Genomic DNA, 19225 nt, shown 5'->3' on the forward strand with positions numbered 1-19225 from the left:
AAAATAACTTCCCTGTGTTCATGATTTACCTCTAAGTACAGTTTATATTTGTCATCTGAAAGTGCTGCACAACTCTTGACTTGTGTGCATTGGTTATGAGGATGTTACCTCTGCCATTGTCAGTACTAGTCATAACTGACATAATTTATGCTTTTATTCTGTATTTTTACTTAATGAAATACATCTTGAACATTAGCACTCCTTTGAGGTACATCATTTGCAGTGGTTTTTGGTGGTGTGAAAATTGGTAGGTAAAAAGTGAAATGAGCAAGAGGCAGATTGAAAACAAATGGAGCAAAGGTGATTCTTCACAGAATGGTTGCTCCAGGAGGTTGTGGATATTGGAAGCTTATGTAGATTCAAGGAGAGACAGTACAAGTTCATGAAAAATAAATCCCTTGAGGATTGTACAGAAGTGATGTCTGGCTCTTAATGGCTGAGTTGCAAATGCTTGGAGGTATTCTTTCTTTTTGTACTCTTCATTAGGTATTCACTTTTGGCTACCGCTGTAGAAGGCATGTTAGGCTTTGGTTTGATCCGGTATAGTTGCTTTTATGTTTTAATCCACATGTAGAAAGTGTTCTTTATGATGATCCTAAATCATTTATGATGTACATTATTCGTATGCTTTGCCTTTTAGATTTTTTTCCCCAGATTTTCCCCATCTTTTATCATACTTCTGTCAATATAGTCCCTGCATAAGAATTAGAGTCAAATCTGCTAAATGAAAACCAGTTTGCTTTTATGTTGCTGCAGGCTGACTTAATTGTGTTTATGGTTTTTAATCAGGAAATATATTAACATGATACAAAATTAGGTAAATCCTAGACTCAGTTCATGGTGGTGGATGAATGAAGTAGAAGTATATGCATCTTTTAAAACTGTTTTCAATTCCAAACTACGCATGGCCTATAAGAAAAAACTTTCTCAATGCTAAGCGTGTTGCTGTGTTCTATAGCACTTAATCAGTATGCAGGAAGCAGTAGGTAGTCTCTACTGAGCAATTGCTAGAGACAGTTCTTAATAATGATGAATTGTGTTAAAAATACAAAATCAATACAAAATTGAATGAAAGGTAGAAGGTGGTACTTTAAGCAAAATATCATGGTAGAAAATATACTATCATAGAGTATTTAAAAGGGAGTGAAATTCTGAAAAAGTAGAGAGAAAGAAATACAGGCTTTTCTGTTATGCATTTGAGAAAGTGTAAGGAAAACACAGAAGATTTCAGCATAGCAAATCTTCATTTGAATAACTGAATTTTCTATGAAAGTCCATCAGCCTTCTTCAGTCTAGTATGATTCATTTAATAAATATATTTAAAGCATAAGGAATAAAACAGTGAGTGATACATACATACACATATAATATATAAATATATATATTCTACAAGACAGAGCAAAAAACTCAGAAAAAAAATCTCCTGAAGTTTTTCTAATGAAGGGTGTGTAGTGCTTCTGTGAAGCCTCTTGGGCATGAAAGATACCTGTAGAGCCATAGTCTTCAATTTTGGCCGGCACTGTATTTAACTATACATTAGGCATCTGACTGACATGAGGCTGCTTTAAACGAGCAAACTTTTTCTAGGCTACCTGTTTGCTCTGTAAGTGTAACACTCTCCAGTCTGCTGCTTGTGCCTTTCAGGTGGAGAAGGTTTATAGTGCAAGAAGTTGTTAATTTAGGTAGTTTTATGGCATAAGTAGGGCTCGTCTTTTAGTGAAAACTGTCATAATATCAAGAGCTTCATAGAATGGCTTGGGTTGGGAGGGACCTTAAAAAACCAAAAGCAACACCAAACCAAAAACCACCCCAAGTCACCCTGAAAATTGACATTCAAAATGGCAGGTGTGCCAGCGTGTTTAATTTTGGGTTTGGGAATCGAGACTATGAACACATATTTTTCTGCAATAAAAATACTTGGTTGGCAAAATTTACCTGTAATATGTTTTAATAACGTTATGGTTAAGTGGCCTTTCATTGTGACATATACAGTGCAGAACTTAAATACAACTGTAGTAATGCTTTTAGATGTATGATATATAAAGAAACATTAAAAAATATTTAAAACTGCTTCTCAGAAAAATATAGCTGAGACACTTGTATAAAAACCAGAATGCTGGAGACTAATGATCCTCGCTAAATGCACAATAAAAATCTGTGATTTCATTTGGAACTTCAGATGGTGGGGAGATACAGCAACAGATGGCTCTTGGCCTGTTTATTCTCAGATGTTTTCATCACATCATAATTTCTAATTCCTGCTTTCCATCACCCTTGAATCTTGTCTGCAGGATGGCCATGCCATTCTTTTTTTCAGCAAAAGTTTGTGTTTTCTACAGAGAGTTGACTAACTCTACCTGGTACAGGAAATAATAAAGTGGGCATACTTTTGCAGAACAGCTTTAATATCATTAGTGCATACTTTTTAAAAATAATAGGTATATGTGGTTTCTGGTGAGTGTATTTCCTGAACACTCTTGTTGATGTCAGTTAGAGAAGGTTACACAATTATTTGTAAGACAAAAATGTATTAAGACAAACTGTCTTAACTTCCTGAATGTAATTTATAGGAAATTGGTTTTTGCAATTAAAGAGTACTGGAGAAATTGTATCAGCAACTAAATGATACAAAATATCTTACTAGTTTCAGTACATGTAACAGGTGTAAAAGCGCAGAGCAGATAAAACTTCTTAAGAGTTCAAACTGATAATACAAAAGCTCTGGGGTATGCTTTGACACTGGAAGCAAAAGCCCTTTCCAAGTGCCGTGCAGCACTTGTAGTTGATGGTGCCAGTTTATGTGGCTCCATTTTTCTCCTAATGCTAAGTAGAATTTCTGCGTATTTTTTACTGCTGTGTCTACCCTGTCACTTTGCACAGAGTGGATTCTGGTTTTCGTAACAAATTGACACCCCCTACACCAAGGAAAAAACCCATAACTTAAACATTCTTGGAAAGCCTTTCCCGGATGCCGTAGATACTTCCTATTTTGACCTGGAAAGGTAGAACCTCACTGATGCTTCTCTTGGTCCTTGCACAGCCTTAGTAAACACATGGTATTACACCTTTTGGATTTCAAATAATTTACACATAAAATCAATTATAAAAGTATGAACCATAAATCAATAATGTATTGTGTATTGTTTAAGCAATGAAGCAGAATTATTGTGTTCAAAATGAGGTTTTGAAAGGAGAATTTGATCAGCCAAAGACTGTTGGGACCACCTGATCTTTAGCATAATCACAGATTAGGTCTCATTAACCATTGCTACCAGCATAAAGCAGAAGCATTTTCTAGAAATAGGCTGTTTAAGAGACACGATTAAACTATGCACCCATCTTTCTAAAAGGAATTAAGGCATTTGGCGTTTGGCCAGCGCATCTGGAAAATGACATACTTTCAGGTACAGCATGGTTTGCATACTTGTGCATGTGAGATTTTTTTCAGAGGTTCTTCACGGGCACTGCACTAATGGCTGTGGAGAGTGGGGGTCTCCCTGGTGTCTGGAATGGATGCGCCACTGCCAACGTCAGTATTAGCTTTCCCGTTCTGTTCTGCCTGTCAGCCCAGAGGAGTTGCTTCTAGGCAAGATGATGTTGCAGGCTCATTGCTTTTTCAAGTCTTTGACTTCCTCCTCATCTCTCCCAAAGTAACAGCAGTGGTAATGGCTTGGGGGTATCGATATACATGAGTAGAAGCTTAAAAGGACACAGGATTGAATCTTAGTTCTGCAACATCTGATTGTCCACATTCTTCCTCTACCTTTTTTTTTTTTAAGACTCTTTTTTACATATACTTCTTTAATAATAATTTTTTCATATTGGACTACTTCTCTTTCTAATAAAAATGCGTTTATTAAGCACCCGCATATGCCTGAATTACTATTTTTGGTTTGGTTAATCTGTTGCTTTCAGTTTGTAAAATTATCTTTTCTTTTGCTGCACTTTCTGAAAATACCTCATATACCAGAGCTAGGGTGCACCTCTCTCATTTTTGAAACTTCTTGCAGTATTTTTACTGTACTTTTATATTTACTTGTTACTAAATTTTTATATTTACTTAAGTAAATGCTATTTTTATTTATGTACACTGAATTTCTTCTTATCACCTTCTTGTTCTTATATTACATTTGTCTTTCAGAAGTCCACAAATTTCTGTTTCATATTAAGAGCGGACATGCTGCAATATCTTTCTTTTTTATGGTTTGAGTATATATGTTTTGTATCAGATGTTCTTGCTATATAAGCAAGCCTTGTAATAATTGCATTTTTAAAAATTTTCTTACATCCCATACCTATAGTGGTTCACTGATGCTATGGTTAACTGACTAACCATTTCAAAGCGTAGCTAGCATTAAAAGATCAAACTGCATCTTCAGACCTTTTTTAAAGTTATATTTACAAGATTATGTGGCTTGCTGACAACCAATATTATTGTTAAGTTAGACTTAATCACTTCAGTTTTCCCCATTACTAGATACATCACGGACGCGTTACAAGCTGCTGTAAATTACACATTATGAGTTCCACTCTTACTTCCACAGGCTGGCAGTATGACTCTTAGTGAATTTGATTTGAGGTTTGTATGTGTGTCCATTCTACTCGTGAAATATTATTCTGGTTGCCTCAGAGCTACTCTAAGAAAATAAGTACTGAGAGCAAGTAGAAAGATTTTTGGATGACATTCGTCTTTCCAGGCCAGTACTGCCAACAATTTGGCACACGCTGGTGGTGCGCTTTGTACAAACCTCTACCACATGTGTCAGGTACATTGGACTTCATCAGGATCTGTGGGTAACTGCACGTTGTCTGGGTCATAATAAGCCATCTCCCGCACAGCTAATTATCTCGGGTACTGGATACCTGTGTCCATGGTGGTCCACTTGCCTGGGCAACATATAACATCTTTGAAGTGTTACCTTTACCTCATGTCTGGCAAGAGTCACCTCCAGAGGCTGAGGGCTTGTGTCCCTTTTCCAGTCGCCTTGTCAATGCCCCCTTCCCTGGATAGGGATCCCAGCTGCTTGGCCTCCCTACATCCAGCTCCTGGCTACTGGCCCCATTATCCCAGTGTAGGAGCAGCCAGGTGACAAGCTGCTTGCCTAATTGATAGCTGAAATCTTTTTGTGTCTCTTGCAGGTCACTTAGGGATAGGGATCAGGTGGTTATCTCTGGTTCTGGCTCTACATGGGATGATTTGGAGGCATTTGGTGTGAATAGGAGATGAATAGGATGGTTAGATTAGTTATTCTGATTTATAAACAGTTTAGCTAAAACACTCTTTTTCATAATACAAGATCAAGTAATTGTTGAATTTAAAGGGTAATTTGTATTCTATATTAGTAAGGTAAAATTACATTTTTACATAACATGGTATTAACCTGTGTCAGTTGCTGATTGGGGGAAAGGAAGGATAGAGACCAAACAAGTAGTGGTTACCCAAGTACCTAATCCTTTTACAATAATGAATGTTTTCACTTATAAATAGGAGCTATGTTTTTTGGGGGGTGGGTGGGGTTTTTTTTAGTATTATGCTTTATACATAAGCTTAGCACTACTTGGTGAAGATAAGATTATGTAGGCTAGTTAATTGCTGTGGTACAGCCTGCATTAGATTTTCTAATGCTTCTCCTAATTATGGCAGGCCAACTTTTTGATCTTGTAAAACCCTTTTTTATTCCTTTTCTATATTAGCGTAATCCCTTTTGAAGTTGTAGTAGTGATGCTTATTACTATGTTTCCAAAGTCTTTCTTGAAATACTAAATTTTTAACCTAGGTTGAAGTTTGCTTTTGCTTCCTTTCTTCATGCTGCTATTTCCCTTAATCTTACTTTTTTCCACTATAAGAAACCCAAATCAAAGATACAATTTTTATACAGTGGGCTGCTGTTACAGACCTGTGACCATTTTAGTTTCATCTGGCTGTGAGATCCAAGCCGTGGTCTTGCTATGGAGAATGATCTACCTACTGATTTTATAGGCATTACCTTGAAGTGGACAGTTCCATTATTCACAACAAATGGCGGACCCTGAAGGGTAGCTTAGATGCTTTGAGACATGTTGCATGGGGACTTCGGGTAGTGACTACACTGAACTCCTCACTGATGAGACGTACTTTTACAAGTAGGCAGCACTTTAGGAGGCAGTCTGTTCCTTCTACATGGGATTGGCTCATCCTTCTGATAACTGTCGTGATTGTGTGTAAACGCAACCCAAGAACTGAACAAAAGGGTAACTGAAATGAGAGAAGAAAGAGTAATTGAAAAGAACAGGTGACAATGGATGGAAGAAATAGCTACGTCCAGCATGCTGAGAAGTGCTAGATGTCTTCTAGACACTTATTTGATATTGTAATATAAGGACAGACTTTTCCAACAGAGGAATAAGGCAATATTCGAAGTGTTTCCATTGGCCATAGACTGTAAGGGAAAGGAACAGGTTGTATGCTTAGTCCAGCATCTAATTTGTCCATAGTGTTTGATTGTAGAGGTTTGTTCCTTGCTGAAGACTGTTGCTGAGCTTTGTTATTCCTTCATTACACTGTGCTTGTACCACTTTAGTGTAGCTCTCGGTAAACACTTGCAGAGAGCTTTCAACTCATGCAACATGTAGCTTTTTGTTGCCTCAGTAATTAAAAAAAAAAGTTTGTTTTTCCTAGCTCAAGTTGCTCCTATCCCATAATATATCGACTGTTAAAATATATTTTATTCTCTTTAGCTACTAACATTGAAAACCAGTTCCAGTTGAGTAGATTCTATCTCAGATGCTTGGCTTGCTTACTCCCTTTGTTCAGCTACTCCAGTGTCTGTTCCTCAAATTGAGCTGTGCACCTGTGGCAGAGCTTTTCCGTTTCTTCCTGCTGTATTCTGGAACAGACATCATCTCTGGGGAATTCAAAAATCTTTTTAAGAACTGCATTTTATTTATTTATGTATTTAATTTAAAGCATTTATCTTTCAAAACCAGACTTGTCTGCTTTGTTTTGTTCAGTTGGGTGTTAATCTCTGTGTTGTGGTTTGTAGGTTTGGTGAGAACAACTGTGTACTTTGCATATTTAATTGTCCTGAAGTAAAAAATTTATGTTTCTTAATTAATGGCAACGAACAATTCACCTCTCATTCTGTAAATACACACTATCTTTGTTTCTTTCAGACTGTTTCTATAGCAGTCATCACAAGATTCAAGGATAGTGACTGAACCTCTTCTCCAATTTCAACATTTAATAATATGTATCATATTTAAAGTACTTTAATAAATATATATTTAAACGTATATTATAATTATATAAATAGAGATTATATTTATCTGATGATAATTACTAATGAGTAATTATTATATTTCTATCACCAACATTTCAGTTTATAATATAGCTTAATATGTTTAATATTTAAAAATATTTGTGTAATATGGTAAGTTATTAATTTGGAAACTTGAGAGGTCTAAAGTAACCTGTGTAATACCATGTCACTGGATGGAGAAATAGTACACTCTCTGGATATTAAAAGCAAGTTAAAACAGAAGTAAAAAGCCAGACTCAAGTGAATCTCTACATAAAGCACAAAAAGGTAATTATTGCCTCTTTGATAAAAGATGGTAACAGTTCGTTTGAATATTTGTACAGTCTCCTAGATGATTTCACAGTTTGTTAGTAGGAAAGAAAGTAGTTACTCCGTTCGTGTGCTGTGCTGAAATGGACATGGGTGTTACTCTATACCATGTCATGTAGTTGTAGGAATGCGAGTCTATAAATGTGTAAAGAAAATATCAACAGATAAAATGAGAGTTTTAAGTACACTCTTTCAGCTAGATTGATATCCACACTCCTTTACATCCTTCAGAAAAGTCTAATACTTCTGTGAGTCATGGCTTTTCCCTGCAAAGGCTTTTTCGCAGGACGCCACATTTGTTGAAGTGTAGAAGAATTCTGTTTATTATTATACTTGTGTGAGTTTGTCCATTAGAAATGTTAGATGCATCACCCTGTAATTCCCAGAATCAGCCTTTGACACATTTTAAAGGTTTATGTTTTACTTGCCACCCTCTCGTTATTTTTGTACTGAGACCTATTTAAGTGATATAATGAATGCTGAAGGATGTGGATGTTATGTATTGGAATTCTTTTTGGGACCTCTAGTGAAAATCATCTCTTCATGGCAGCTTGCTTGAAAACTCCTTTTACTGATACTTCAATTTAAAGATGATTCCTGAAGTTTATTGTGTTTTTAAAAGAAAAAAAAATTGTTGAATAGGAAAATCTTATATTTAGAATGCAAATAATTGATGTATTATTCAAATGTCGTCTTGTGATACTGCTATAACCATTTGATCATCTATTTTTTTCCTGTCAGAAAGCTTTCTGCTTCTGATGTGTTTAGAAATAGCTTTAGTATTTATTGTTAGTAAGATCCTCCTCAAAGTCAACTTTTGCTTGGCCTTTTTATGTTAATACAATTAACTTTCTATATTTATGCTGTGTTTTTAATTCACTTCTATTTAGACAGGATTTTGACTTATGAAAGATGTCTTCTAATAACATCTTTAATCTTCTGAATAATCATGCCTGGCATATTTGATCCATTGGATTCATCTTGGTTCATAGTATGCATTTACTTTTAGTCTCTAACACGACTTCACATTAGTCTTCATGCTGTCCATAATTATTTTATCCTTTCATCTGCTCCTTTTAATTTCTCTTTGATGGAGTGCTTCTTTTTTTTGTACTTTGTCTTTTAAAGCTAAATATTACTATAATTTTTTACCTTTTCCTTTTCTCTGGAATACTGTATCTAAATATGTTATGGTCAGTCTGATATACCTTGTGTCAGGACTCTGGACTCTTGAAATAGGAAAAAAACCCAGCAAACAAACCCCACAAAAACCTGCCAGCTGTATGGTTCCAGCTCTAAGAATTCAGTATTTATTATATTTAAATGTTTATCACTTGTGCATCATTTCATGTTGTGTAAATAGGAACCTGCAGAAAACTGTCATTAGGACTTACTAATGCCCTACTGTCTTCCTCTCTATGTTCATTGTACACATCTATGGTTCTTAGTAGTTTTCTAGCCCTCCTTGTTTTAAAAAAAAAAAAAAAAATCCCAAGCTTGAATATGATTCCATATTCTTCATAGGCAACTATACTTTTGTTCTACAGTCCTTAATATTAGAAGAACCTTTCTAATACCTAAGTTGCATTTCTTCTGCTATTTAAACCTTTTTATTTTCCTCTTATTTATCACAAACCTTGTTTGCCAAAACCTTTTGAGTTTTTGCAACCTACCAACATGTGTTCCCTAACTTGGCCTTTCTTCTCTTCTTATTTTTTAAATAACTTTTTCTTGTTTTCTAGTCATTCTTATTTTTTCCAGTTTCTCTCTTGTTAAGTTTTCATCTTTCTTGGACTGCAATGCCCCAGACAGGGTGTACGTCCATCTGAGGTCTTGCAGGTGGAGAAATGGAAGTATTCTCACACAAGTCAGCTTATACAGGTATACATCTTGTGTATATGTTCCAGTATAATGCTTGTTTTTTTCCCACAAACCATAAGTTTGCTTGGTTTATGAACCATTCTGCATCTCCAAGATCAGAGCATTCATCTGGAGAAAAGATCGTATCTAGAGAGGACTACTAAAACAGCAGCTTAGTGTTAGTGGCAGCTACTGAGTTTTATATCATGTTAAAATAACAAAATGTTCTAGTGATATGTTCAACTGTGAATTGCTTATTGCTAGAACAAATAGACAACTTTGAAGGACCTCACAGGATGACATTTATTGGGAAGCTGAGAAAGTGATTTTTGAGGCAGAATTAGAGTGCCTTTAAACACTATAAAGGTGGGAAGGAAACATATACCTATTTACGTGGATGATCATGAAACGTGGAAATAAACCATTGGTATCTGTATCAACCATGATACTTTTACTTAAAAACATTCCAGAAGTATGTCCAAAATCATACCTCTAAGTCAGAAGTTAATAATAGTTTATGGGCAGATTTGGTCATTTTTCTTCTCTCAGTCTATAAAAGGCTTTTTGAAAAAAGAAATGGGGTTTAGATATTTGATTATTGTATTTTTGCTTGATCTTCAGCCAGATATTTTATGTTTGGTAGCAGCCTACAGGGAGTGTAGTATTTGAAGTGAAACAGTTGACCCTCCTGAGAATGGAAACTTAGTGAAGAATTTGATTATCAAATGCATTAAGAGAAAGCAGAAACATTTGGGTGGGCACAGAGGCAGCTCTATTTTACTTACATTTCCATCCCCATTCCAGCTCATTCCATAGTTCAGGCCCAGAAGATACCCTTCCACTGTGTGTATGTTAGTGTGTTAGCATGCAGAAATGGGAAGAAAAAAAGTGCAACTGTTGTTAGGATCTAACATTTTGGAGCCTGTCCTCAAAAGCACATAAAGTCTGTTTTTTTGACATGTATCATAGAGTCATGGAATGGTTTGGGTTGGAAGGGACCTTAAAGACCATGTAGTTCCAACCCCCCTGTCATGGGCAGGGACACCCTCCACTAGACCAGGTTGCCCAAAGCCCCATCCAACCTGGTCTTGAACAATACAATGAATCTCTTCTTCTCTCCCTCCCAACAGAAAGAAAAAACCCCCTTATCTTGTGAAAAAGTAATAGCTGAGGCAAGTATGTGGCTGATGCTGGAAATAAGTAGTGTTGTATGTATATTCTCTGAAAAGATCATTATTGTCATGGGAGCCAGACCAGTGTTGGACATCTTGGTTTGCTTTGCAAAATGAGAGTTGCCTTTGGTGATACAGAAGAGACAAGTTTGGCTTACCTAGATAGCTTTTGGGTCCATAACTTTGACCTTCATGTGATTTTTTCGTGGAAAAATATAATTAAGTCGTTGAAGTAACTGTACTTCAGTATCTACAGAATTTTCAGACTTTATTGGGGTTTCTGGGACAAGCTTTCATTAGGCAAGGATGGCAGATGTAAGGCAGGTATCAGTTGTTTGGTGGAAAATAGCTTCAAATTGAGATTAATCAAGTTGTTTATAAAATTTGACAAAGACTGTCCTAATATCACCAGATTTAGTGATGTCCCCATTATTTGTTCTAATTTAATAAACTGATTTACCTCAGTGTCTTTGTAATGTAATCAAGAAGCTCTCAGGCTTTTTATTTTTTTATTTTTTTTAATTCTTAATGTTTTCAGAAAGTTAAATGCTTTTTTTTTCTGGTGAAGAATTTCTGCCTTTTCTATTTTTATATGCGTGTGTGTATATCTATATCTATAGCTGTCTATTTAAGTCTGAGAACACCCTTATGAAGTGGGAAGGTACTATTGTCTCTGTTTTGGAGGGACCTGAGCTGACCTGGCTCTTGACAGGACGTCTATCATCTGAACGGACATGTGTCAGCTGAAAAGGTAGTCACTTCCATTCCAAACAAGAAGGTAGTTGTCAGTAGCAGATGAAGGCATGAGAAGACTGAGAGCTGGGTGCATAAAGGGAGTGGTACGAAAATGCAATTAGCACTCCTGTGCTTTACTGGTAGGCAGCTGGTAACAATAGTGTAAGCTGCAACTTTAAGTACCTAGAAATGGAGTTTGCAATAGCAGAGGTGTAATGAAGTATTTAAGCAGTCATTTGGGAAATGGATGTATTAATTCTGCTCCCTGGTATTTTTTTCTGAAGGACTGGAATCCAGGGGAGTGCCTTCATCATTGAGCTGTGTGATAATGCTCCATTTTCATATGTGCTGATAAATTCTGTCTGGCTTAATGAGTCCTCCATGTCTGTTCTTCACTCCTGCTGCACAGGTATTCCAGGCCTCTCTGCTTGGTGGGTAGAGAAGTCATGGTAGATAGATTTGTAGTCTTCCTGAGCAGCATTGAAGTTAAATTAGTGAATGGTACTCCTCCAGAATATTTTTACAAAAGGGTATTTTTCTGAATTAAATCGGTGACCACAGCCCTTTTTCATGAGAGTGTTGATGAACACTGGATCTGAACTAAGTCAACCAGGGATAAAACTTAGGGATAAGGTTGCTTAGTCCAGGCATTCTGACTGGGTTCGGATATGGAATAGAAGTTAAGCCATCCATCTCTGGCAATATGGGAGCAGTTTGGGGCAGGCTCAGAAGCGTAACCTGATACGACTCTAGAACTCCGCTGATAAAAACTTAGGTGCCCATAAGATCTTAAGTGCTGAAGGGTAGATAATGAGTTCAGGGTTTACACTTCTCTGTCCAAACTGAGATGACCTCACTTGTAGGTAACTCCTTGAGGCAAGTGTTTGCTTTTGGTCTTACAGTTCTGAAGATGCCCAATATAATAAGGATTTACAGTATCTGGCATAATGTTCCTCTTGTACAAGGAAATTGATGGATCTCCTCTGTGCTCAAGTGGTAGCAATTTTACTGTCCGTTCACTTGTCACTGGCTGACAGATTGAACTGAAGCCAGGCAACTGGTAGCTTGCTTCTTGGGTTCTGATAAAGAAAAATCAACATTACCAGTCGTTTTCATCTTCACCTTCTCTATCTGTGTCTAATGGTAAGGACCACTGTGTGACCTTCTTTCTTTCCAATATCCAGCGTTTAATGTGTTCACAGCTGTTCTGTTTTTCGTCTTTGTAAAATAATCTCGGAAGAACTGTCAGTCATAGCTAATAGGGTTTTCGGCCGGTGTTTTTTTCTTTTCCCCTCTTCAACTGAAGTAGAGATTAGGAGCATAATGCAGAATGGACGTGAACTTTTTTGATAGAATCCCTGCGTAAGTTGTAACATGGATCTTGTGATACTTCTTCAGTAGTGATCTGCCTTTCAAGTTTGAAATTAAAGTTTAAAAAATTCAAACCAGAGGACTAGTTCTGGGTCCTGTCTTCTATTAGTTCGGGACCTGGGACATGGTGTGACACCATTTATCTTTTGTTTCCTATTTGTCTTGATTCAGTTTAAATAAAAGATGTATGTCAGACAAAGGGTTCAATTGCCTGATTGCACTATTTCTCTATCAGGTAGCTCATATTTAGAAGCTTTCAACTCTTACAGCAGTTATAATAAGCATATTAAAGAAAGAAGAAAATATAGTCTTTTTTTTTTTTTTGGCTCTTAGGCCATAAAAAGGTCTCCACGCTTTGTCAGGTAATTGTGAAATAGTTTATTGGGTTTGCATGGCAAGGTTTTGGTAGCAGAGGGGCTACAGTGGTGGCTTCTGTGAGAAGCTGCTAGAAGCTTTCCCCATGTCCAATAGAGCCAATGCCAGCAAGCTCCAAGATGGCAGAGAAATCGGGAGTGAAGTTCAGTGGTTTCTAAGATTTGGTTTTATTTCTCATTATCCTACTCTGATTTGATTGGTAATAAATCAGTTTCCCCAAGTTGAGTCTGTTTTGCGGGTGCTGGTAATTGGTGAGTGATTTCTCTCTGTCCTTATCTCGACCCATGAGCCTTTCATTAAATTTTCTCTCCCCTGCCCCACTGAGAACGGCAGTGATAGAGTGGCTTTGGGGGGTACCTCGCCTACAGCCAGGGTCAACCCATCACAAATAGCTGGTAAGATGTGCATTTAGCTCTGTCTCATAAAGTGAACAGGTTAGAACTTGTTGACCACAAGAATAACAGTAGCAAACTGGTTTTTGCTAATAATAAAAGATTTCTTGCTGATATCTGTTGATTACAAGGAAAGCAAATGCAATGGGGAGACTTGCAAAGCTCTACATCCATTGTAAATAAGTAGTTTTATTATGTTCTATATAAAGAACACAGGAAGTCTGCTTAAAGACTGTTTTGTATCTGTAACAATGTTAAATATTAAAATATAGAGTAGAAAATTGCTGAAAAGCTTCTAGCTGATAATACAAAAGATGTTAATCTGAAAATACATTTACAAGAAGATAATTTCTGGTTCGTTTTATGGTGGGGGGAAACTATTACTTTATATATATATATTTCAGTAGCTGACAAAACTGATTATTTCACTCAACCATGTTTTAAGGCTACATACTTACATCTTTAAAAAATAAGAGTTATTTCACTATGTTTTTCTACTGTATTTTGTCCAGAGCGAGAGCAGTTTTGGGAGAATGGCTGCTTTAAGCTTGTTTCAGTTGCCCATTTCCCTCTGTAATCTACTAGTTTATGGGATCTTTTGAAAATGACTTCTTTGCAATTCTTCTATGGGTAGTAAATTGGTGTAATAAATTGCATGTGCATGATTAAGGGTAACATTTTGGCCTCTATAACTGTCATTACTTTATATAACATACAAGATGGAAAACACAGCTCAGGATGTGATTAGCTGGCTCAAAACTCATTTTTTGACTTACTGTCAACCAAGGATCCCAAGTCTTTTTTTCTACAGAGTTGCCCCCTAGTCTGTCTTCAGCCTTTGCCAATGCATGAGTTTGTCCCCAGGTACAAGACTTAGCATTTGATTGAGGTTCCTGTCAGCCTATTTTTTCAATTTGTTGAGTTCCCTCTGAATGGTAACCCTACCCTCAAGCCTATCAAGCATGTCCCCATCCCACCTATTTGGTGTCTCAACAAACTTGAGAGCGCATTCTGTTCCATTGTCCAGGGTGTTGAAGTTGTCTTGATCCCTCTATCAATCCCTGAGGAATGGCATCTGTAGCAATGTGCTAGTTAAAATATGAGGAGTGCCAGTTAGACTTGGACGTATTGACAACTACTCTTTGAATGTGGTAATCCAGACAATTTCCCACCCATCTTGCAGTCTATGCATCCCTCCAATTTGGCAACAAAAATACTGTGAGACTGCATTGAAAACCTGCAAACTTCAAGGTAAACAACATCCCCAGTAATACCCTTGTGCACTGAACCAGTCATCTCGCTGCAGAGGGCAGATTTATCAGGCATAATTTGCCATTTGCAAATCCATGTTGGTTGTTCCCAGTCACCTTGCTGTTGTTCTTGTGCTTGAAAGGGGCTTCCACGAGGATTTTCTCTGTAATTTTTCTGGGGACTGGGGTGAGGGTGGTCATCCTGTTGTTCCCCAGGTGTTTCTTCTTCATCTTTTTGAAGGTGACACTATACATTTAACTTTTTCCAGTGGCATCCACCAATTACCACTACTTTTCAGGTGTGATAGGGAGAGATCTCTTGTCCAGCTTAATATATGCTTCCCATCTAGATTCATAAACCAGTGTATTTCCAGTTTGCCTAAGTGGTCCTTAAGTTGATCCTTCTTTCCTGCAGGTCGTACTTCCTTCCTCCAAACTCTACTGCTAGGCACTGGGGCCTGAGAAGCTCGACAGTAGACCTTGCTGGTAGAGACTGGCAAGGTATTGAGTGTCTTAGCCTCTTTCCTGTCCTTTGTCACCAGATCTTTCCTCTCTTTCAGAAGTGGACATGTGTTGTCCTTGTTTGTAGGAGGATATCCGGTATGCTTATAGAATCCCTTCTTTTTGTCCTTTGCATCTCTTGCTAATTTCAGCTTCAGATATGGTTTTTCCTAATTCTATCCCTGCATGCCTGGAAAGTGCTTCTGTGTTCCTCCTGGGTAACTTGTCTCAGGTTCCACCTTCTGTAAGCACCCTTTTTGTTTTTGAGCTTCATTAGAAGTTCCCTGTTTAGCCAAATTGTGGATCAAATGGACCCTTCTCATCCTCTGTGGAGGTTGTCCTTGAAGACCATCCAACTCTCTTGGGCACCTTTGTCGTTCATGACCATCTCCCGTGAGATCCAGCCAAGCAGACCTCTGAATAAACTGAAGTCCATTTTCCTGTAATCCAGGGGTTTTTTTGTTCTGTTACTTGCCTTCCTCATTTCTCTTAGAATCTTAAACTCCAGTATCTCATGGTTGCTGCAGCCCAGGCAGCTGCTGACTTCCATGTCCCTGATTAGACTGTTTTTTCAAATTTATGAGTAGAAAATTCAGTAGAGCAACACTCCTGGTCAGTTTGTTCAGCATTTGTGTTAATACTTGTCCTCAATGTATTTGAAATCTGCATTGCTTGTGCCCTACTGGCGCTCTTCCAGCAGTTGAATTGGTGGTTCTGTTCCACCATGAGGGCAAGGGTAAGTGTGTAAAAGCTTCCCTTGTTGCCTGTGTGTGTCTCTTACCTCACATCTTCAGCACCTCAAGAGCTCGATTTAGTTAGGTTTGGAATATATCCTCCTCATGATTCATGAAGCTGATTGGAGGGCTGGAGCACGTCTCCTGTGAGGACAAGTTGAGAGAGTTGGGGTTGTTCAGCCTGGAGAAAAGGCGGCTCCAGGAGGATCTAATTGCGGCTTACCAGTATCTGAAAGGGGCCTACAGGAAAGCTGGAGAGGGACTGTTTATGAGGGAGTGTAGTGACAGGACAAGGGGTAATGGGTTCGAGCTGAAGGAGGGTCAATTTAGATTAGATGTTAGAAAGAAATTCTTGACTGTGAGTGTGCTGAGGCACTGGAACAGGTTGCCCAGAGAGGTTGTGGATGCCCCATCCCTGGAAGTGTTTAAGACCAGGTTGGATGAGGCTTTGGGCAACCTGGTCTAGTGGAGGGTGTCCCTGCCCATGGCAGGGGGGTTGGAACTAGATGATCTTTGAGGTTCCTTCCAACCCAAACCATTCTATGATTCTATGATTCCCAAATTTCTTTTGGTATGTAGAAACAGTAATTAAGTACAAATGTAGTTTATGTGAGACTGAATGTGTTTGCCATCCAAAGGCAAATGGCTTATTTGGCATGTATCAGGTAAATGCTTGGTTTTGTTTCCATATATTTCAACACACAAACTCATGGTTTAAACATTGTAATTTCTGCCTCAGTCTGTAATTTGATTTGACCTAAATAATCATTGTACATCTACTCATGTATTTCTTCTTCATCTGTTTGTATCTTCTATTCTGCATATCCTAGAATCAAGATTAAAATATTTTCAGTATTACATTGTGATAAAAGTGATCTGTAGTGGTGGTAGGTGCAGTGTAGGAAAGAAAAGTGTGACCTAATGGAATATGTTGAAAAGCAATAGCTAATGTTTTGGCTAGTTTGTTAGCCAAGTTTTGAAAGGAAAAAAATACACCAAACAAAAAAAATCCCCAACACCCCCAATCCACAGAAAGCCCTGAAGTGGTAATGTGCTGCGGCTTTTCAGATGGTTTTCAGGAATACACCATTACAGTGATGGTGGTGTATATCGATGTTATCTATTTAAGTCTTCAGAAGCATTGTATTTCTTCTGGGGGTAGAGCTTTATGAGAAAGAACCAAGAATACAAACTTAGTTCTTTTTGGAAAGAATTTGTTAACTCTACACTTAACTAGCTGAATGTATTTTTAATATTCTGTTCTTTCTGAATGTGGAAAAGAATACCTTGTGTAAGGTAATACTGTCTGCTTTGAATTATAATGAACACGCAAAGTGTAGAGAATCTGTTATTTAATATTTAGTATTTTAAACATTTATTTAGTGTGGGTTAGGTGTTTCTTTTGGTTTTGTCTGTATCATCTGTTCTAAAATATATCTTAAAACCTGACACAGGCTTCAAGCCGTCAAGAAGATGAACAAGTGGTCCTTGTCAGAACAGATCGAAGTGGAAGGGCATGGCCTGTGACCGCACCAACTGAACCACAGGAGCCAAAAGGAGGACGGAGAAAGCAACAGATGGTAAGTTTTGCAATTGAGAGTGTTAAAGTGTAATTCTGAAATGATTTTGTAGTTTTATGATACCCTAATTAATATGAGTGTCTTATCAGAATGTCAGTAGGTAGTTAAAAAGTTGCTTTCAGAAGATGATTATAATTAAGTATTAGAGTACATATTTATTGAGCATATATTAAGTTTATTTTCAGTCTGCATTTCCCTAGAGATCTCTTTAGGGCTTATTTAAATGCACATTCAAGGAAAAGTAAGTTTTTCAAAATATCGCAGTCTCTTAGCCAAGTAGTTTATATTACATAACTTTATGTAAATAATGAAGATTAGCGGAGGTGAGTATTTCCAAAATAAGGAAAATTTTACTGACATACTCGGGTCTCGGGCTAATTTTCCTTTTCTTCTCTCCTGATCAAAAATACTGCTAGTGCTGATAGTAAAAATTATGACCTAATCTTTGTAATAAAGTGCTTTGTGGAACAGTGAGAAGCTTGGAGGCTGGAACAGTGTTTTATTCTTATGATATTTGCTTGCAACAGTAAATAAACTAATATTTTGATCTTGGTATAAGAGGAGATGACGATACCTCATATTTCTTGCAAGTATGTTCTTGATTAGTAGGACAGATCAGTTTGTAACACTGCTGTGGAGGAGTGGAAGGCACAAGAGGGTGAGGAATTGGTTGTCATGTTCCTGTTGTTTCCATTTTGGAAAATGCCATCTTGCTTCATGTTAATGACCATTCCCTGTGCTCCTTCAGGATTTAGTTTAGTCCTGTCCTAAAGGACAAACTGTATTCTCTTGTGCACTCTGTCTAAGATGACAACATTTCCCAGCAGAGGTACTACATTTATACAAGTTTCTCAGTAGTGTCTGTGATTGCCGTGTTTCAGTAGTGTCTGTGACTTGACAATTCAAAAGTTTCTGTAAATAATGAAGATTACTTCTTGGAATATTCCATCTTTGAGCTGATTAACTGTTTCAGTGAATTACTGTACATCTTTCCTGAGTAATGTTGTAGCTCTGATAGCTTAAGGATAAGAAGGATATAGCGATTGTGGGAAGAGGCGACATTTTTATTTAAGACCTACTGATGCAACTGAAGAAAGGGGAAGATGTTCTTTTCCTTAGGTCAAATGAAGCAGCAAGCCCAGTTATTTCAGATGGGCTTAGTTTGATCCTTGAACTTGTTGAAATTATTAGGATCTGAATTTTATAGTTGTTCTTTCTCACTAGGTTAATATTTATTTTCAATATCTTTATTTCCAGGTCCCTACTCATATAGGTAAAGAAAGAGTAAGGTATTTTCAGGATGATGATAGTATGAACCTGAAAGATTTGGTCAAAAATGAGAAGATGAGAACAGCAGAGGATCAAAACTCACTGTTCATGCGTATGGCGTCAAAGGTAAGGTGTCGTGTGTATGGCTTTTTAATTAAGCATTTTATTATTAGAAGTTTCAGGGAGGACGTGAGACCTCAGTGCTCTAGGTCTGTTGCTTTTGGTTGAGAATTGTGATTGTCTTGAGTAGTAATCAAGTCTGTTGTAAGATGGTCCTGGTAGATGTTATCAAAGTGCCGGAAACCTGCATGCATGCAGGAAATGTGGTGCGTTCGGTTCCTTCACAGAAGTGATTTTGCTGTTCCTCTACCTATAGAAT

General features: G+C 37.4%; 1 protein-coding gene across 1 annotated transcript in view; it reads left to right on the forward strand.

The window, feature by feature from the left end:
- CWF19L2 (CWF19 like cell cycle control factor 2) overlaps positions 1-19225 on the forward strand; it is an 83392-nt gene that overhangs the window by 33971 nt on the left and 30196 nt on the right. Inside the window, exons 11-12 of the mRNA XM_075742281.1 lie at positions 17452-17577; positions 18835-18972. Coding sequence (XP_075598396.1) covers positions 17452-17577; positions 18835-18972 — 264 coding nt within the window. The remainder of the gene's footprint in view (positions 1-17451; positions 17578-18834; positions 18973-19225) is intronic.

The sequence above is a fragment of the Balearica regulorum genome, chromosome 1 (assembly GCF_011004875.1).
Source record: "Balearica regulorum gibbericeps isolate bBalReg1 chromosome 1, bBalReg1.pri, whole genome shotgun sequence".
Lineage (NCBI taxonomy): Eukaryota > Metazoa > Chordata > Aves > Gruiformes > Gruidae > Balearica > Balearica regulorum.